This window comes from Denticeps clupeoides, chromosome 10, assembly GCF_900700375.1.
Source record: "Denticeps clupeoides chromosome 10, fDenClu1.1, whole genome shotgun sequence".
In the NCBI taxonomy this organism is placed as follows: domain Eukaryota; kingdom Metazoa; phylum Chordata; class Actinopteri; order Clupeiformes; family Denticipitidae; genus Denticeps; species Denticeps clupeoides.
This window is the reverse complement of record NC_041716.1, coordinates 18759042-18780263: the sequence shown is the minus strand read 5'-3', so window position 1 is coordinate 18780263 and position 21222 is coordinate 18759042. Positions and strand designations below refer to the sequence as shown.

The following is a 21222-nucleotide window of genomic DNA, read 5'->3' as shown; positions in this document are numbered from 1 at the left end:
CTAGTTGATTCTTTATCAAACATTTGTGTGATTTGTTGGCATTGGTCACATTTAAGCCGAGGTGGACAGTAACTAAATATTTATTACTTTACTAAAGTAGTTTTTTCACGTAGCTCTAATTTACTAAGGACCTTTTACTTCAACTCCATTACATTACAAGTCAAATATCATACTTTTTACTCCACTACATTATAAAAATCTGTCGCTCGTTTTTACTTATGAGTTCTGACATAGTCTGACAACAGTTTCTGATCTTATAACCCCCCCAGGTGGCTTAATAATTCTGCAACTTTTATATAAAGCTGGAATTTAGTTCCTAAAAAGAGTGAATTTTAAACATGACATGACCTACTAACACTGCAAGCCCCGCCCCCTGACGTGCATCTTTCTTCTGAATTTACACAAATTCCAATTCCTATTATTTAGTAAATCTGACTTTGTCAGGTTTGTAACTTAAAGTTTGTTCTCAAACCCTTTTTTTTTTTTTTTAAATACGTTTCTACTTTTGCTCAAGTGTTAAAATTTTACCTGTTGTCTTTCAACTTTAAGTACACTGAAAAAAAAAACTAACCTGTCAAAAAAAGTTACCTGTCATACCTAATAATTTATCATTGTGAATAAACCACAATGTCAGTAGTATTATAGTAGAGTAAAAAATCTGTCAATAAGCAGTTTATAAGCATAAATGAGACAACTTAGTTTCAAGAGCTAACTAATATTTTTTACTGTAATGAGACAAAACGACAGCTATGGTTGACTTTTTTCAGGGTACACGACTTGTGCATGATTTTGACACCACTGCATTTTAGCATGGCTACAACTGACTATTATGAATTGGTTGCCTACAGCTGAATTAAATATGTCCATATTATTGCCTCGGCTTCCAGAGGTCCAATTTTGGCTTCAGACATCATAGACAGTGTGACTGTAAAGAACAAACTTAAGTTTCCACCATCAACAGACCCCTGTGACCCAGTCATGGAGGCCAATCACCCAGAGACAAACTTAATTACAACATCAAACCAGAACCAGACGGTAGCGTGAGACACAAACCAGGAGTCGGTCAGGGACTGATAGGGATTAAGAGCACAAGAGTAAAGAGTAAAAAGGGAGATAAACGATGAGATAAATAAAGAGATGGGAACTGATAGGTGATCCAGAGGAAAACACCCATGGGCAGAACTAAATATGGCATCTTCTATACTAAGACCAGTGCAAAAAAAAACTTTGACCTCAACAACTATATACTCTGCAAGTGTGAAATGATGTAAACTAAGGCCCCGCCTACGAGAAAGTTTTTCTGTAAAATGCAAATAGAAACAGCTGTGTAGGAGGTTTAAAACTCAGTGGGGAACAGACATCAGGTCACACACCAACACAGCAGCAAGACACAAGGTAGTTATACTGCATCACAAGGTCTTTCCCAGACAAAGCAGACTAGGATTTAAAGATGTGAAAAACAGGCAATGTTTAGTATCGTACACCAAGTGGTTGGCCAAGACAACTTAAAAAACACACCAAACTCATTTCTATTCAATATCTGAAGCTGTCTGGCAGTGCCATCAGCTCTGAACGGTCAAAAGCCAATAGGAAAATTGTACACCCATCAACTGTCAGGAGAAGCCTGGCCAGAAGTGGTCATCATGGCAGAGTTGCATCTGAAAAGCCACGCAACTCAACAATGTGCAAAAAACACAAGAATGGTAAAAAAAACCTGCGTGGAAGCGTACATAGAAGAATTGATGCAGTTTTGGAGGTAAAGGGTGGTCACACCAAATATTGATTGATTTAGATTTTTTTGTTTCTGTTCATTCACTGCAATCATTCTTATTCAATAGCATTTTTTCACATCTGCCTAAAACTTTTAGAAAGTCACCTGTGTATAACATCTCTTTTATTATGTTATCAGATTGATCTAAGACTGATTTAAAAAAATTCAAACATAGATTCATACATCCAGTTACAAGATGGCAGCATTATTTAGGAGCAGCTCTGTGACCTGTGACCTCTGGCTTCCTTTTAGCACCTCAGTAAATGACTTTAGGCCACAAATGGAGGTGCTTAACACAGTCTAATGGACACCCGTCCTGAAACACAATGTGTGTGTGCTGATGGCGCGCTGTAAAACAGGGCCAACGGCATCTTAGGCAGAGAAAAACACTTCATACACAAACGCGTAAACAAGCAAATAGCCCCCTCATCAACACACACACACACACACACAACAGGACAACAGGACAAGGCCACCATCAGTGTCACCAAGGTGGCCCCACTCTGGGTGGCATGGTATAATAAAAAAGAAGAAGCAAGGACATGGCCAGTAGTGCGACTATTCTTCAAAGTCTAGTGAAAATCAGTAATTGTGCCGACTTTGGTTATACTCATACCCACGTTTTAGTATTTACGGCTTGATGCGGGAATGTGTAGTGATGCTGTATGAAAAGACCTGTTACTCACCCCAGGTCAACACGGGCAGCAGCGCCTTCATACCTCCCGCAGTGTATCTGTCCCACTGGAATAAGACAACCACGCGTCAGGAACTCAGGCATTAAATACGACGACTGCGTTCACGAGTGGAATAAAAACTCACGTCGGCTCGGCCGCTGGCGCTCGTCCGCTTGCGGGCTTGTCCGGACTGTCAGTCGGGGGGAGTTTCTCCGAAGTCTGCGCCGCTGTATGGAGTGCAGGCGTGTTGCCAGACCTCGAGAGAAAAAAAAAGGCAGGTCGCGATCGAGCACAAGCTTCCTTGTCCCTGAATCCAAATGATCACATAAATCAGGCAGCGCCCGATCAAATATTACCAATAAAGTAGACTGGTTACCAATAAAGTACTTTTGGCAAAAAAAAAAAAAAAAAAAAATGAACGCAGGTTAATTTATCCTTTCACACACAATAATTCCCGGACACTTTAAAATAAATAACTATGCCATAACATAATAACAATATTCATAGTATTTAATTTGAACTGTTAGCACACGCATGTATTTTGCTCCACATTTTTATTGTTCTGCCTTTGTACTTTTTATGAACTGCATCCCCTTGTAGTTGTACGATGATTGTATATAGCTTGTTCACACCTGATAGCGCATTAACACGATGCATTTAATTCCACTAACTTTATTCCCAAAAGTCACCTGGCAACTGCGTTTTCACGCTGCGCCGTTCGAGCGCTGTAAAAACAGAACGAGATCCGAACTCTCGCAACTTCACGCGAGAACAGGAGCAGCTCGCGCTCACAGGAATTGTGAACAATAATTCTATTAGACAACAATAAAGGAGACGTTCTGCCGGATGGGTTGAAGGTTAGAACAGTTCGTTTTGCCGCATAAACGCAGCACAGAACGCCTGTTATTGTAGGGTACATCAGGTATCGTCACCAGGCGTTAGCTATTTCATGCATCCTCTCTGAATGCATCTGGAAACATCTGTCAGCACATCACTTCTGAGTTAATGACTGGAGTATTAGAACATTTACTCTTCTCATGTGTTGTGCTTGGTTTAAGTGGAGTAAACTTAGTCTCCTTGTGTTAGTCCTCACTGGGGGGGGTTGGGTTCTACAATATGATACTGTGTTCCACTCTTTCGCTCGCTTTCTTTCACTCACATGGTCCTTTGTTAAATGGTGGGAACCTGAGGTACCCAGTAATTGATCTGGCTCTATTAAAAGATTAAGAGAACGGTCCGAACCAGTTATAGTCTGGTGCTTTTAATATCAAAGGAAGGAATATACTGTCTGTCCGATAACGGCCCCGGGCCTCGTCTTGGATAACCAGGTTTAGATAGTGGAAGGGCGCATAAAAAACTCATCAACAGACTGATGCTGTTCTCCCCTGGAGCCACAGTCAGCCTGTTTGAGTGTAATGTGTACAGGGACTGTGAGGTCACACGATATAATGTCCATGGAGCTCAGTGATCAGACCACTATGAGAGACAATAGAGAGAGAAACTACGAAGAAAGGATGAATACGCTCAGCTTGAGTGAGCTGGAATGGACATGACTGTTTAAGACCATAACGAACATGATCTGAGGGTACCATAAAGTTCATAACTAAACAAGAAAAAAATATATGTGATATTTGATAATAACAGAATATTATATAAAATGCACATTTATTATTTTTGTAATACATGGGGCACAAACAGCAGAATTGTACATACATGTCCAATGTGAATTGCATATAATGTTTTCAATGTTTTTAGATTGGTTTGTAAATTTCCCACTTGTGGGACTAATAGAGGATCATCTTATCTGGTCCAGAATTTTACCAACTGCAGAATTTTCTCTTCAATGCTGACATTTTAAAGGAACAGGGCACATGATCAAACCATTTCCCCCAAAAAGACATACATACAAAGCAAAGAACAATTAATTCACTGGCAGGGGTGACTGACAGTAGTAATGCCAACTTTTTTGAGGTATTTCAATATGTAAAGACATCTCCAGTGAGCTCAGATTATAAGCAATAGAACAAAGAAAAGCAAATTGAAGACATAAGTGCAATCATTTAATAATCATAGATGTAATAGTACCCATGGTTTGCAAAATAAGGGGTAGATGGAATAGAATTATATTGCTTTGTCCACTATAGTGACATTGATATTTCAGTTAGCAGGCCGTGGCTCCGTGGTCTTTCCACAACAAATCAAATCCCCCTCAGAAATCCAAAACTTCAGTTCAAAATCTTAAACAGAGTCATCAGCACAAATTATATCAATTTATGAATTACAAATTAAGAATTAATTTGTTATTACAGTTTTTATAAATCAAACAAAATTTGTAGGATTACAAATTACATGTAAAGAAATTAAGACTAAGAAGACTTCTGTGCATCTCTTGCAACTTGACTTTTTGTGACATTAGCTCACCATATTACTGATTTTTTAATGATGATTACTGGGATATTCTGGCTAAAGGTTCCCTGGACTGCATACGTGATACAGAAAATATATCATAAATAATAAAATGATGTATCTCTGTAAAAGGAATTAAGTTGAACTGATTTTATAAGATTTTATAAGTATTAAATGTGTAACTCTTGAATTCAGCCACTGGGGATGCAGGAGCATCCGGCGTGAAACCTTTGCTAAATCAGTTGCTGTGCACAACCCTTCCCTGTGGCGCCCCCTATGCTGGGAGAAGCCGAAGGAGGAAGGAGATATGTGTGAGCTGGCGTCCATTCTGTGACTCCATTTCTGCCTTTGAGAAGCGATGATGTGGCAACTGCTTCAATGTGAACTGAGGTTTACTGCGGACTTCCGAGCAGGCGATTGGTTGTAGCTTTGCTCAGTTACACGTGCTGTATTGCACTGCCTCTCTGCGGATGATGTCTTTGACGTCTGTCACGTTTTGCTCCATTTGGGCGAGTTCTGCCTGTTGATCCTGCAGCCTCTGGTCATTATTTCTGAATCTCTTCTCGAGTTCTGCAAACAGAAGGAGAATAAATTTTTAGAAGGAGTACATTCTTTCAGAAATTTTACCCTAACTGGTCACAACCTGAAGCTCTTCGAATCTCATCCAAGAATCTAAATCTAGGCCTCGTTTTACAATAATTACTGCCCACGGTTTATATACATACTCTTTAGCCTCTCCATGTCTTTCATTGCTTTCATCAGAAGGTCTTCTGCTTCTTTCTTCACATTCTCCGCCCGCTGGCTGATGTTCCCTGTAGCACCCCCACCTAGAGAGCTGATTTTCTTCTGAAGCTTCTTGTACTCCTTTTCAGCTGCTGTCATATCCTGAGAAGCACAGGATAGGAGCAAAGATTAGTAACATCAAGTTGTGGCCAGGGATTAGTAAAACAAATTCTTCTATGTTGTTCTAAGTTATAAATTAATGACAGATTTCAGAACACACACACACACACACCTTCTCCAGTTCGGCAGCACTCTGGGTGGCACTATCTGCATCAAGCTTGGCATCTAGCGCCATCAGCTTGTTGGCACCAGTTTTATTTCTCAGCATCACCACTGTCTCTGAGAGGTTCATCAGCCGATTCATGGCCTCCATCTGTTTGGCTTCCAGACTAGAAAGTTTGTGCTCCACCTGATTCATGTGAAAGAGAGAGAGAGTGCATCAGAAAAATTGCAAGAGTGCATTGGAAGCAAAGTAATTGGTTTAGTTTACCAAGATGGTTGCTTCTTTGGTGAGGTTCAGATTGGCCAGTGCCATTTCTACAGAATTCATTGCCTTTTCAATGGCCTTTTCTGAGGCCTCCAGGGCTTCAATTGTCTTAGTAGTGGCATCTTTTACTGCCTCTGCACGAATTCTGTGAACAGACAGATTAACGACCTTTCATTCAAGGAACGCCTTCAAACTTCCTCCCAGTTGGACTCTGACTTACTTGGCCTGCTGTGCTCTGTTGAGCAGATTCTTCGCCTGGTGTAGGTGCTGGGAAGTGTGGTTGTAAACCCCCTCAATGTTGGTGAGGTTGGCTATGTTGTTCCGGATCTCCTGCAGCACTTCATCCATCATGGTTTTATTAACTGGAAGGGTAATATCAAGGACCTGCTGGGCCACCGTCTCTATGCTCTCAGGGTCGGCCCCCTCCTCTGATGACATAAATCAGTTCCGTCAGACATTTGATTTCTACCACTGCTCTGGCATATCATTGATTAATGATGAGATAATATTTGTGTTAATTGCACTAATAAAAGTCTTGTCACGCTGGGCGTCACATGTTGACTCACCAGTCAAAAAGTCTTTGATCTTCTTAATGAAGCTTTTCAGTTCGCTATTGTTCTTTTCAAAAAAGTCTTTCTTCTTCTGGGCTTTTTTTAATGTGTCCAGTGACTGATTCTTGACATCCTGCATCAGCGCAGTGATGTCCCGGAGCTGGAAACAAGTTACAAGATAAGACCTTCACTGGGATTAAGGAAAAAAAATTGGGCTGACAAATCTCATTTGCAACCAATATCCTAAATTTGTGGGAATGTTCCCATAGCAACAAGACCCATACACTCAATCTTCATCTTGCAAAAAAGGTCTTTGTCCACTCTAACATACTAATACAATATTCACAAACACACACACACACACACACACACACCATCTTTTCGATGCCCAGTAGGCCCTCACTGACAGCAGTGAGGTTGTTGGTGATGTTGTTGACTTTCTGCAGAACCTCACGAGTGATGCTCATTGTCCCATTGCACTGGTCCCCTCCACACACACGCAGGTTCTTATCGTCGCGGCAACCTGCACCCCCACACGGGCTGTCTGGACAGCTCCCATTAACACTGCCATTGCCATGACCCCCACACACCTGAGGATGAAGAGGTTCAACAGTCATTATTAGGGTCATAACAGCAGCTTTAAGACCTTCCTCTTAGAATACTTAGACTAACATGAACTTTCTTATAGTCTGACTTATTAGGAAAAAAAATCAAAAGAGTGATTAAAATAATTGTATTCATGGTCAGTGAAGCAGGACTGACTACTTCACTGATTGTAACATGAAAGCACGTTGTAAGTTGCTCTGGATAAGGGCATCTGCCAAATGTCAAAAATGTAAACGTATTAAATAGTTCGATGTAGAAAGACAATTGAAGTAATTCAAAGGTTATAAAATAATAAAAAGGTATAATATAATATAAAAGGTATGAAATAATAATAATAACACATCAAATATATATAAACCCTTAAACCTGTTCAAGTACTGCCCCATGATCTCCTCACCATGGTACTGAGGTTGCGAACAATCCTGTCAACCTCATGAGCTTTCCCCTTCAGATCAGACAGGGACTTGTTCTGTGATGCCACCACACGCCGGATGTGATCAAGCCGCTCCTTCAGTAGGGCCTCGGTCTTCTTACGAGTGTTATGTGACTGCTTCACGGGGCTATGAGGGCCAGAAGTGGATGCATTGCACCTCCTCTCAGAATTCTGGGACTCTTTGTAGTACTTCAGAATATTCTTGAACTGTTCTGTTGAAATGAAATGAAAAAAATATTCATGCAGAACTACTTGAGATCAGGCCTTTCAAGTTTTGGATAGGAGCTAAGCTAATTTTGAGGTGAGCTATGTAGAATGTAATTAATGAAGGACTTGGGAAAATGTTACCAGAGAAGCCCTGGGTGAGGTGGTTCTCCAGACCCTGCAAAAGTTTGGTCAGAGTGGAGTTCAGGCTTGTGAGCTCCTGCTCGAGGCTGGTCAGGGTCTGCTTTAGTGATCTGTCCTGCTCCACCGACACACTAATCTCTGCATTCAGACCCATCAGACGGCCGTCTGTTACTGCGATCTCCGCCCTGCAGTACAGAAGCACACCCTCAGATCAATCAACATTTAACATTTCCACACCCTGATACACATAATTTCCAAACCGGCCCTAAGAACAGCTCTATGTGCTAAGAGTTGATAAAGCGATAAAACAAAAAGACAGTGTTCTGACAGAGAGAAATAATTATAAACTAGCAAGTGGTTCTTTCTTGTTTTATCGATATATTTATGTAAATCCATGTGACCTTACACTAACAAAGGAAATAGTGTCTCCAGTCACAACATGTCTTGATTGTCAAGGAAAAGTCTACACACGTCTTATTTCAGTTAACTGTGATAAATGCACAGTCACTGTAGATACAACCACATCGATACAGCGATTTTTAAGAGTAAAATCTAAATATAATTATCAGTGATACTACCGTAGGTCATCAATAGACTGGCTGATATGCTGGTGAATCGCATCATGATCTCCACCCCTGATCAGCTCCCGGATCTCACTCAGTTTCCTCTCTAGCTGGCGAATGCGGGTGTCACTGACCCCAGGTGGCACCCCCTTATCCAGTATGGTACCGATGATATTGCGGATGCGGTCGAAACTGGTCCGCACTTGGCACAGGATGTCATCCCACAGCTGGAAACATGCGTGGCACTCGGCGCAGTTGGGGAAGGTCCCAGTGAATCCGCGGGCGCACTCGTCACAGTTGCGACCAGAGGCTCCATTTCTACAGATACAGGCTCCAGTAACACGGTCACACTGAGGTGACTCTGACCCCAGTGTGTTACACTGACACTCTAGCGAAAGGTAAAAGGGAAAGAGAGAGAGAGAGAGAGAGAGAGAGAGAGAGAATGAATGAGACAGAAGAATCAGCACTTATATAACACAGGTAAATATTTGGATACAAGGTGAGACCAATTATTTCTGCCCCCTGGTGGCTGCAAGGTGGTACTTGTTGCGTATTAAATCAAATGTACAGTATATATTCTGTTATCACCATGTGATTACAAACTGTCTAGTAGTAGTTACTTCAAGTTCATGTCCATGTTCCCCATGTCTGATTAGCTGGTGGGTCACTAATTTAATCTGTTAATTCCTGTGCATTAGTAATGATAAGAGGAGCGTTTTAGGGTGAAGATCTCTGACGTAAGAAAGGCCAACGCACCATTGCACTGCACCTGTGGGTCTCCCCAGTGGAACGGCTCACACTCTGTGCAATGTTTCCCTCCAAATCCTGTATGGCAAGGGCACTGTCCACTGAACTACACAGAGAACACAAAGCATGAACAGCATGTAAATCCACATTGTGCCCATATGAAATTCATACTTTTTCCTAATCCCTCCATATAACATTGTTGTTGCTGTAGCTGTGCAATGTATGCAGTGAGCTATGCTGCGATACTGTACCATGTTACAGCGGGTGCTCAGGGCATTTGGATGGTAGCAGCTGCAAGCCTCACAGCCATGGTCTGTGCCGAAGTTCCAGTGGTTAGGTGCACACTCGTCACAGTTGTGGCCAATGACATTCATTTTGCAGGGACATGCCCCCGTCTGCCGGTCACAATGGCATACTCCATCCTGGCAGTATTCAGGACGGGTTCCAGCTATGTTGCATGTGCAGCCTGGCAGGGACATGATGAGAAATCTCAGAACTCTCGTAGCTAAACACACATTTAATTTTAAACTACATAAAAAATGCATTGTCCTTAGTGTAGGTATCACTCACGTTTGCAGTCCTGGGACAGGGCGTTTCCATAGTAACCAGGCTTACATTCAGAACACGAGGGTCCGTCTGTGTTGTACAGGCACCTTAGACACTGGCCGCTGAACGGGTCGCAGGCGTCTGGGTCTTGGGGGTCGATATTGCCATTGCACTCACATGGTCGACACTCACTGCCAGGCTGCCTGGGGTCACCATAATAACCAGGAGCACAGCGGTCACAGCGGTCCCCTATGTCAGAAATAACAATCTATAATCTTTTACCTGCTTTTCAAAAAAAAATTTCATTAATTGGACTGTTTTATAAATAGTTTCAGATCCTTGATCCTGGTCTCTGGTTATAAGGGACAGCATGCGAATGCTATAGGTACACGTAAGGTACCGAGAAAAAGTTGCCATGCTGATATTTTATTCTGCTGATATTTATTTTACAGAAACTGATAAATGCTTGGATAAGGTATAAAGGTTTTTGAGAAAGTTTACTTTTGAGTTGTTATATATTTGTTGAGTTTAATATTAGTTTATCTAATTGTTCTAATCATTAATGTAATATGTAAATATATTTAGTACATTCTTTGTTTGTGTTAGAATACTTTAATACTTTAATTTGTGTTCATTTGTGCATTTATTTTCCTTAATGGTAAGTGGTGGGAGAAAATTAGCATATCCAAAATTTAACAATAGTTTTACTAGTTAAATACTGAGGTTCAGAGGGAACCCAGGGAGCATATCCTTGACTGGGCTAGGGCCGCTACATACTCTAGATTTGTTCATTGTTCCACTGGGATGTTTAATTTGGAACCCATCCCTGCACGGTAAAAAATACAACTGTGTCCAGTACAGCAACTCTGTTGGTAGCAGGAGGCAGATGGTCTAACAGACATAGTCAATGTAGATAGAAGAATATTTTTAGAAAAATGGGTGGACATGTTTTTAACAGTAGATGGTGTAAACTGGGTAATTAGCCATTGGCAATGAATGACTTGATGTTCTAAGCACTGGACATTCCATATTTGCACAGTGAACACACTCTACTTTATTAGCAGTAAAGTATACCATGGTGGAAGAAGTCTCCGCTGGAGAATGATGGTCAGCACCGTTGACAGAACTCACCAGTGTAGCCCTGCCTGCAGTTGCACAGGATCTGATTCGAAGCGTAGTCAGCGTAGCAGGAGTCACCATTAGAGTGCCCACTGCCTGGGTTACCTGGGCAAGGACAGGGGCGACAATGCTCTCCTGACCCCAGGACTGGGTTCCCATAGTAACCATTCTTACACCTGGCAAATGAAGAAAATTACAAAATAAGAGCCAAAAGGAACTTAACTGTTATCCATAGCCAGAAAAACAAAAATGCATGTCTCACATATCCCAGAGATTAATAGTGCAAATTACAGGTTGCTATTTTTTAGGGATATCTACACACACACACACACACGCCATACAAATTTGTATATTGATGTTATAATAGCAGCATGGATGAGTGACCATTTACTTATGATCAGGAAAGCAGACAAAGTTCATTTTGTTCTGTTTCACACAGATTTGCTTTATAAACCAAGAAGTTCTCTCTTACGTTTCACAGAGTTGACCAGCAGTGTTGTCCCGACACTGGTAGCAGTCGCCTGTCTGAGGGTCACAGCTGTCTGAGTGGCCATTGCACTGGCATGGTCTACAGCTAGGGAACCCCCACTGGCCTGGGTGGCAGTCGGAGCACTGCCGCCCCATCGCCCCGTGTCTGCAGGGGCACTGCCCTGTCTGAGGGTCACACTGATGGCTTAAGGAACCCTGGGAATGGCAGTCACAGACTGGGGAGGCAGTCCGGACGTGTGGGTAAGATTGGTTAATGGCTAAATATATACCACTGTGAAAAGGTAAAATCATTAATAGTAACAATAAATGGTACACATATAGACAAATTATTCTTGTTTGCAGTGAAAATGAAAGGTTTTCAGTTCTGAAAGATGTTGACAGGTGGATTCTCACCATTGCAGCCATAAGGTCCAAATCCATATGTCCCTGGTGCACACTGGTCACAGCGGCGGCCAATCACATTAGGTTTACATTGACACTGACCGCCCACATGGTTACACTCTGAACTCAGTGAGCCCTGAGGGTCACAGTGACAAGCTGCCAGACCAGAGAGAGACGAGAAAGTCAGATTTATGGATTGTCTTACTCTAACCTAGTATAGGTCTAATTATTAAATTGCTTCATATTTTCTGAACCTGCATCCTACAAATGAATCATTTTGTAGTAAAAGGTCAAGGTCAGAGGTCACTCACGCAATGCTCCATTATGCATAATGGCAGAGATGCTGCAGATAAGTTTGGTGCACATCTCTGCCAGCGCTGGCATAGGTGTTGTCAAGAACGAGTCCACACATGTGTAACGGTGCATCTCATCCCGCCGATGCTCCGCCACTGCACTGTTGCCCCGGAAACCACGTAGTTCCTCGTATTTGGGTAATAGCACCAGCTGTGAATGATGTTAGGATTAAGATATGAAATGCTGGCCGTGGCTCTTTGATTTCATAAAACTGTTCTGTACTGAAAAACTGTTTCTATGTCCAACCACTAGGTGGCATAAATGGATTTTATTACTAAGGACATCTGACTGACAGATCCAAATGGGTTGTTTGAACATCTGTATACATTTATTATGCTACTTCTTTACATCAAAACACATCTGCTATTGTAATATTAATATTAGTAGAAAACCTACCGAATCGACAAGGATGAAAGCTGTGAGATGTCTATGGGAGACCCCATGACGCTGGAAGCGAATTGCCACCACATAATGGTTTCCGGGTTCAAAACAGAAGGGTCTGGACATCAGGACATGTCTAAGAAGGGCCAGTCAGTCATATGTTAGCATGCCAACAGTACTAGTATAACACAAATTTAGAGCAATAAGGCCGTGCAGACCTGTATTTGACACACACACACACACACACACACACAAAATGTCTCTCTTTAGAGAAATTAGGTTGAGTATCAGCTCAGCAGCACAGTTAGTAAAAATAAGATTAGGGCCTTATTTTCATATGTTTTAACAGTTAATGACTGTTATTGAGAGCACAAAATGGTTGGCTCTGTACAAACTGCAGTGGTGGCCTAGCGGTTAAGAAAGTGGCCCCGTAATCAGAAGGTTGCCGGTTTGAATCTCAAGGGGCCATTGAGCAAAGTACTGCCTGTCGTGGCTGCCCACTGCTCACTAAGGGTGATGGGTTAAATGCAGAGGACAAATTTCACTGTGTGCACCGTGTGCTGTGCTGCTGTGTATCACAATGACAATCACTTCACTTTATCACTTTCAGATTCACAGCCTAAAAACGAACATGCTTCTGAAATGCACGACAATGCTACAGGCATGCTTATGGGCATGATAATGGTAAATAGCACCTTGAGTCAGTTTTTGTCAGTAAGTATTTGTCTAAAATATTAATTAATTAAAGGTAATCTGCACTGAACACACACATCTTTTTGTATCATAGACACTGCTAATATGCCTTTTGCTGAATATTGAAAATAGTGTATCATTATATCAAATAATGTTAACAATAAAGCAAAGTTTAAAATATGGCACATATTTAAAAACTAAAAGTCCACGAAACCCCCTTCTCACCACCAATAGGCTTGTGGAAGTATAGGGGATCCTTTGTCTAAAATTTCCTCTATTTATGGTACTTTGGCAGGACACAACAGGAAAAGCCTGATTACACTTCCTCTCACCATGGTGCCTTCCTGTTTCTACGTGTTATTTGTATTTTTTGTAATAAATGAAAGGGGGACAATTTTGTCAATTAAGGTCAGTGTGAACCAAAAACTGAGTGAAAACTCTCTTTTGTTCTTTTGGACATCTTTTATCGGAACAATCTCCACAATCACTTGAATGTGAAACCTTACCAAGTATCTCCTGGCCGGTCTACCACACCTGTGCTCTCCAGGATATGGGGATTTTAAGCTGGGGATTTGGCTGCATTCGTCCTCAAGCTTTTATGTTTACAAATGTGCAGAATCTATTAAAGCTTTTTATGCACAGCACGTTTTATGCAGGCTTTCATGAAGGCGTCCAGACTTGGTTTTTAGAGGATCTGCTTTGTGTCTGGAGCAGACAGAACAGAGAACTGTGTTCATAGATAATAAAAATAAAGAAAGTGAAGTGATTGTGATACACAGCACAGCACACTGTGACACAACGAAATGTGTCCTCTGCTTTTAACCATCACCCTTGGTGAGCAGTGGGCAGCCATGACAGACGCCCAGGGAGCAGTGTGTGGGGACGGTGCTTTGCTCAGTGGCACCTCAGTGGCACCTTGGCAGATCGGGATTCGAACCTGCAACCTTCTGATTATGGGGCTGCCACTGCCCCAATCATTTTTGGGCCCATGACTGTTTTAAATACCTTGCTAGCTGAAGGCTTATAGATCATGAGCATCCAATGCTGATTTATGATTAGCTTTTGATGATACTATGTACTGTAGATGTTGAGATATACAGTGTTAGAGCCTAGTTTTGGAGGAAGATTATTCTGCGGTTTATTGAGTCGTTACTCCTGATTGGCAATCCTATGCTCATCTTTAAATCTGAAAGACACAGGATCTCCAAAACGCTCTTTTTTACACCCAATTAAGTTACTGATCTGTTGGCAATTAACCTACATAGTAGCTGTGAATAAATTTGGGGTTTATGCAATTTGCTAATAATTGTATTCTGGTTTTATTTACAGTTTACGCAAGGTCACAACTTTTTAAAAAGTGGGACTTTAAGGAAAAATCATGCACAGCAGAAAATGAGGCAACATTTTTTCCAATCTTCTGGTTTCCAATGTTTGTGAACTTCAGAAAATTGGATCCTCAGTTTCATGTTCTTTCTTGGAATTTGATTCTTATTTTAGGTGTACCTAATAAAATGTAATCAATGCATCTTGAACACATCTTATGCTTAAATGTTGAAGAAAACGAATGGTTGCACTAAGTATATCTACAAAAATAAGTATATACACACACACACACACACACACACACACACACACACACACACACACACACACACACACATACTCCATGCACCTGCGATGATGTGGCATAGTAACTGTGTAGAGCTGTTCCGTGGGCAGCAGGTTGCCACAGCGAGGGCTGCTGGGCAGCTCCATTGAACTGACACTCGTTACAGCCTCCCAGTCCTCTGTAGACTGTCCAAAGTTTTTTTAAAAAAGAAAATATATATCTATATCCACATTTAATGATCAAAAGGTAAAAAAAAATTGACTTCAGCTGTTGATATGGGCTGATGAGTGCTGATAATATTATGAACATGCAGAACATGTGAATTTATCAGAAATATTCAATGAGCACCCATGGGGCACCCCCATAAATTATGTTTTTTCATTGCTAGGGCTCTCCTTAAACAATGTAAACGTGATCCCAATGTAGTGGACACTGGCTCTGTAAATAATGACATTGGTCACTGTTTTCTCATGCTGCTATAATGCTGTAACACACCTCTGGCTCATAACGGATCATAATGTCATACTCCATGGAGTAGGGGATGTTGTCAATGGTGAAGACCAGACCGGAGCCATCCTTGACACGAGCAAAACCAGGACCAGTCCAGGTTATCATCTGGCCCGGCGCCCTTTCCCTGTGCACAGGCCTCACATCCGGCTGGAACACATAATTTAACATCAAAGTGATATTTTACATTGATAAGTGAATAAGAGCAAATTACCAAAAGTACAAAAGCAGAATAGAACAAGATGTGTTCAACATTTATAATTGAGTTTATATATTTAAAATCGATTCACACAGCAAATTATCCATTAATTCAAAAGTGACGTACTTTCACTGCCCTGCAAAAGTCACAACAACTTGGCAAGAACATAATTGAGGGTTTAATTAAGTTCTGCCCAGAACATTATTAAAAGGTGGAAAAACAGAATCGGACAATCATCTCAGCTGAAAAAATGTGGTTGGACAATAATGCCACGTCATAAAAACATGAAGTCACAGCTTTATTTAACTGTGAAGGTCAAGCATTGAGGTCATAAGGAAGCACAAAAAACATGTTAATGAGGTTCATCAGAACATCAAACTGCTTTGAAGCACAAAACGATTTTATCTGGAACAATGGGAAACGGAGCATCAGGGTCACCAATTATGCACAGTCCCTACTGAACAACCCTGTGGAAGCAGTGTTAAAGAATATTGTGTGGTAATAAAACGTAGTCAAAAGATTTCAAGATCACAACGGCAATGCCAACGTGTGCTGATTCGCCCTGATAATTTAGGGATGTGAGGGTGATTTTATAGCTAAGGATCCATCATACCAGAGAAGTGGCTATAGACCAGTTGCATGAGATGAGACAAATGTGATGTTTGCATGATGGGTGCATCGCTTCATGAGTTTCCCTTCTGACCCTGATGCTCTAACCCTCATCACTCATCTTGACCCATTAGATTACCTGACCAGAGAAAAATCTTTCACTCAGAATAATGGGGTAGCTGGTCAGAACAACCTGAGTTTGAACAGAGATGACATCCCTCATTACTTCTCACCATATCTGGCAGGTCTGTTTCAACTGTGGACCTTCAAGTACGACTATTCCCCATGACTTGGAATAGCAACTTCTCCTCCATGGTCAAAAAGGTCCAGAAAAGGACGTACTTCTAATGCAACTGAAGTATGGACTTACTGATTGAACTGAATCATTGTGTCATTGAATCTGCCCTGTATTCCAGAACCACAGTCTGGGTTGGAACAGCCACCAAACATGACAGAAACATACAAACTGAAGAAAGAATCACTGGTGAAGTGAAGTTATTGTCATTGTGAAACAATACAGTACACGGTGACAACGGTATGTGTCCTCTGCTTTTAACCACCACCCTTGGTGAGCATCCCATCACACCCAACACATAGTCTTACCTCTGGCAGTCTATAGAAAAGTCTGCACACCAGAATCAACAGACACAAGAGCAGCCTAAGATATAAGATCAGAATGGTGTCACTATGACGGAGAGAAAACGGGGGGAGTAATACCATCTGCTGCAGCTGGCGGATGCGTCTCAGTGCAGCCCTCTGTTGCTGGGCGGAGGCGATGTGGCGATGGCGCCGGTGTCTCTTCAGCTGATTGTTAAGGTGCTGAACGCAGTCGTTCTCAGCCTGGGGCCGTGGTCTCCCCTGATAAATAGACCAATCAGGTAAATTCACAAAAAACGTCACGTATGGACACACCTACTCTATGGCAGGCATGGGAACTATGAAGAATTTCAAAGAATCTAAACAAGACACATTTTGACACACAAAACAGAAGAAAACTAAGTATGTTTGATGTATGTTCAGTAACCTCTTTTTATCTTCATGACTGACGTGTCCATTATTTCCATAATCATAAGCAGCTTTGGTGAGATGATCATTAACATTAATTAATCATGTGAAAATGAGGCTCTAGTTTAACAAAATGGTTTGTGGAGTAAGGCACAGCAGATGATTGTGGGGATGTCAGGTAACCCTTCAATCACCTAACCTTTAATGATGCATCTTCACAAAAATGATTTTAAAAATATGTGCTTTTGTTCTATTGTTGTATGACTTTAGTCTATTTCAGTCTATGTAAAAATGAGTGGAGATTTAACTGGTAGTGTATTTCCTGTATGAGAATTTGTTCAAATGAAACACAGATAGTGAGAGAGAATGCAATGTGTGTGTTTGCGAGAGTGGTAGTTTGAAAGTGTGTGGCTGAGTGTGTGTGTGTGTGTGTGTGTGTGGCTAGCAGCACTAATTTCTTGTGACAGAATGGCATCTTCCCTGCCCTCTGATCTTATTCTGGGTCATTGGAGCTTTGGGCCGGTGTCACAACCACAGAATACAGCAGCCCCTCTGTCTGTGGCCAAAGAGCACAGCACAGCATTACTGCACCTACAACACACTGCAGATGATGCCCTCACGTGCTCTAGCACCTTGCTTCAGTGTTTAATAAGAGTCAATGCTGGTGCACACCCATATGTGTGTTATGGAAAGTTGGGAGGAGAAGTATCCAGCCCTGACAGACAGGAGACAGACAATAAATGTGTCAGATTTTGTGTGCATTTTTACATCCCTAAATATATATTTTCCTGACACATTTATTGTCTGTCTCCTGTCCTGTCTTTCAGGGCTGGAAACTTCTCCTCCTTACTCTACTGACAATTTAATAGATGTGTCAATCATTAAAATTGTAGAGTGTCCTGTAATTCAGAGCAGAGCACACTGAAGAGGCCTCTCTTTCTATTGATTTTATGTTGCGTTATGACCAATCCTGCTCCAGTTTTCACCTTTTTAGAAATCGACATTATTGGAATTGTACAAAGTACAATGCTATCTAGTTAAATTATAATATGATGTAATTATTTTATAACATGACTGTCAACCCATGGACATGGAACTAGAGACTCGGAGCAAGGACCTCAGCTTAGAACTCGAATAACAGACAATGCTCTGAATGAACACAGGTCACAGAACAGGTCGGTCAAGTTACACTAAGGAAAAGTTACACTTCAAAAGTCACACTACACAACTTTCTGATTGGGTTGTTACTGTTTGGTAGCATCTTTCATCTCTGTCACGAAAAGATACGTACAAAATAACAAGAGGAGGGATGCACAAAAACCAAAAAATAATGACAGGAAATAGATTGGCACACATGGGTCACATGGTTCACCTCTTCGATAGCAAAAAGCACCAACACCTAACAAGCCAAGGCAAGTGCAATATAAGACAACAGCCCAACAGAACAGGGGGAGCTTATAGCTGGCAGTGGCACAGACAGTGACAGTATTCATGAGGAATGGAGTTTCATACCTTGGCTGACACAATGTTTTGCTTTTAGGGGCGCAGTAAAATCTAATAGCAAACATGACAAGTGTGTGTAACTACACAGGTACAGATTTGTACGATTGTGATATTAAAGTGAAAGTGAAGTGATTGTCATTGTGATACACAGCACAGCACATGGTGCCAGAACGAAATGTGTCCTCTGCTTTTAACCATCACCCTTGATGAGCAGTGGGCAGCCATGACAGGCGCCCGGGGAGCAGAGTGTGGGGACGGTGCTTTGCTCAGTGGCACCTCAGTGGCACGTTGGCGGATCGGGATTCGAACCGGCAACCTTCTGATTACGGGGCCGCTTCCTTAACTGCTAGGCCACCACTGCCCCTTTATTTTATTATTGCCTATAAATGTGATTTTTCAGGAACTTTTGTATGGCAGTACGATCCCTACAGAATACAGTGGTCAGCTCAATCCGTGTGAGGTAAGGGGATATAGGTGGCCCACCCAGCCTCTGCCTCCAGCCCTGCTTTCACCTATATACATACCTTATCACCACCCGCAGCCCCTTCCTGACTGCCTTCAGACATCTGTCTAGGATATTTTACTGGATCAGACACCAGCAGCAACTCTCTCTTATCTTATTATCACATTGGATCATTGGCTCCCGCTGAGCCCTCGGGGCAAGTCTGGGCAGAAACGTGGCAACAGGAAGCTTTTTATACTCAGGAATTTGGAGGAATATGCTCAGGAGTTTGGAGAGCTAGACTGGTGTGGAGAATGTAGATCTGGTGCTCTGGGCCAAGATTTAAGGAATGACTGTATTAAAACATCATTGACATTTCATGACATCTGGAAAAAGAGCTTTTGGAGACCAACAGCTTATGATATAAAAGTCCTTGTATGATTGCATTTGGTGTCTACTATCTGCCTGGCTCGGAATGTAGAACTCACAGGAAGGGTGGAGTCATCTGGGCCATGGGGTACTGCATTCTCCGCCTCATACCTATAGTAGTCCAGCGGGGCACAGAAGTAGCCTGGCTGCACATCAGCACACTGACGACCAATCAGATGAGGCCGGCAGTCACACTGCCCACTATCCACCGAGCATCTGAACAGGAAATAAAAGCATAAGCTCAGATCCGACATAAGCTCAAACCCAAGTAACCCAATAGCTGACAATATTCACCATCCCACACCCTCACGCAACTTACTTGTTGTTGATAGCCCCTCCGAAGTCACAGCCACAGGCTCTGCACCCTGAAATATCATTACTGAGGCCCCAGTACTCCGGCTGCAACAACAAACACCAGTCGTACCGACTGTCTTAGACCAGAGATACATTATATCCCGCCATCCATCGGACAACAGAATCTCACCAAACACTGGTTGCAGTAGCGGCCCGTGACGTATCTCTTGCAGGTGCAGTCTCCACTGACGTGGTCACATGGCCCACCAATCGTTGTAATTCCCCGGGGGTCACAGTTACATGCTGTGCAACAGACATGTGGAAACTTCACTCTTAGCCTTCAATCATTCATTAGCAAAATGTAAAAAACCAAAAAGACAAGAAGGTAAAAAAATTTAATTGATAAAAAATCTATAGCTATATTAAAACTCTAATCAAACCTCAAAAGAGTTGTTATTGTGTTTAGTGAGTTTAAAGATAGTTGTTCTCATTAAACAATAATTTATATATGGCAATGCAAAAGATTACGTATCCCTTGAAGTTTGTCCAAAATGTATAGATCACAAATAAAAGCCACTGAAGAACATAATACGCACGCTGACAGCCCAGTGGGTCGTTCTTGCTCAGACCGTAGTGTCCCTCCTTGCACACATCACATCGTGCCCCCCTGACATTTGGTTTGCAGCGGCACTGTCCGGCAATCATGCCAAGCTCTGGATCTGTGTGACTGTCACACACTCCCCCTTCCACTGAGCCGACGGGGTCGCAGTCACATGCTAAAAAATGAAAAAAGGTAATTTTTCGGGGATGGAAATAACAGCGTTATTCATTCTTTTGGTAACGGGAAAGCTAACCAATTACTGTTTCCATTGTTCCAACGCCCCTACTGACCATGTTACTGACCATGTGGTGCGTTACTGTAATTAAGCTGTTTTCATTGAGGGATGAGACAATCGTATAAGTTATGGAAGGTTAAGGTAAATTTAGAGGCAGACGTGGGAGCAGGAGACACGGTGAAGGCGAAATCAAAAGTAGCATTAAGGTGGAAATACAGACATGACTTTTCCTGTGGTGGAATTAAAAATAAGAATGTAGATATTAAATGTACATTATGCCCTGGAACCTGATGAAGCTCTTACACAACCAAGAATGTGGAAGTTGATAGCAGCACAAACGCAAGGGCGGCTAACGTGAGCTCTGGTAACTGATTGCTTATTAAATGCTGTAACTGAGTAACTAGTAACTAGAATGTTTGTTTAGTAATATGCCCAACACTGGTCAGATTTATCATTC

General features: G+C 41.9%; 2 protein-coding genes across 5 annotated transcripts in view; both read right to left on the bottom strand.

The window, feature by feature from the left end:
- Positions 1–2697, bottom strand: part of lamb2 (laminin, beta 2 (laminin S)) — a 30996-nt gene extending 28299 nt beyond the window's left edge. The window contains exons 1-2 of the mRNA XM_028993704.1: positions 2591–2697; positions 2458–2512 (exon numbers count right to left, since the gene is read on the bottom strand). Of these exons, the coding sequence (XP_028849537.1) occupies positions 2458–2488 (31 nt within the window). The 5' untranslated portion in view covers positions 2489–2512; positions 2591–2697. The remainder of the gene's footprint in view (positions 1–2457; positions 2513–2590) is intronic.
- Positions 2698–4492: 1795 nt separating this feature from the next.
- Positions 4493–21222, bottom strand: part of lamb2l (laminin, beta 2-like) — a 33372-nt gene continuing 16642 nt past the window's right edge. For 3 of the 4 annotated variants that reach the window (XM_028993489.1, XM_028993490.1, XM_028993492.1), the window contains exons 11-35: positions 20526–20705; positions 20120–20232; positions 19955–20034; positions 19695–19851; positions 16974–17114; positions 15437–15598; positions 15005–15126; positions 12655–12775; positions 12216–12408; positions 11917–12060; positions 11507–11738; positions 11047–11210; positions 9940–10164; positions 9621–9835; positions 9379–9475; positions 8638–9010; positions 8060–8244; positions 7676–7923; positions 7047–7262; positions 6688–6832; positions 6342–6549; positions 6125–6266; positions 5867–6043; positions 5577–5736; positions 4493–5421 (exon numbers count right to left, since the gene is read on the bottom strand). In XM_028993489.1, the coding sequence (XP_028849322.1) occupies positions 5285–5421; positions 5577–5736; positions 5867–6043; positions 6125–6266; positions 6342–6549; positions 6688–6832; positions 7047–7262; positions 7676–7923; positions 8060–8244; positions 8638–9010; positions 9379–9475; positions 9621–9835; positions 9940–10164; positions 11047–11210; positions 11507–11738; positions 11917–12060; positions 12216–12408; positions 12655–12775; positions 15005–15126; positions 15437–15598; positions 16974–17114; positions 19695–19851; positions 19955–20034; positions 20120–20232; positions 20526–20705 (4337 nt within the window). In that variant the 3' untranslated portion in view covers positions 4493–5284. The remainder of the gene's footprint in view (positions 5422–5576; positions 5737–5866; positions 6044–6124; positions 6267–6341; positions 6550–6687; positions 6833–7046; positions 7263–7675; positions 7924–8059; positions 8245–8637; positions 9011–9378; positions 9476–9620; positions 9836–9939; positions 10165–11046; positions 11211–11506; positions 11739–11916; positions 12061–12215; positions 12409–12654; positions 12776–15004; positions 15127–15436; positions 15599–16973; positions 17115–19694; positions 19852–19954; positions 20035–20119; positions 20233–20525; positions 20706–21222) is intronic. The other variant, XM_028993493.1, reaches the window with a different exon arrangement.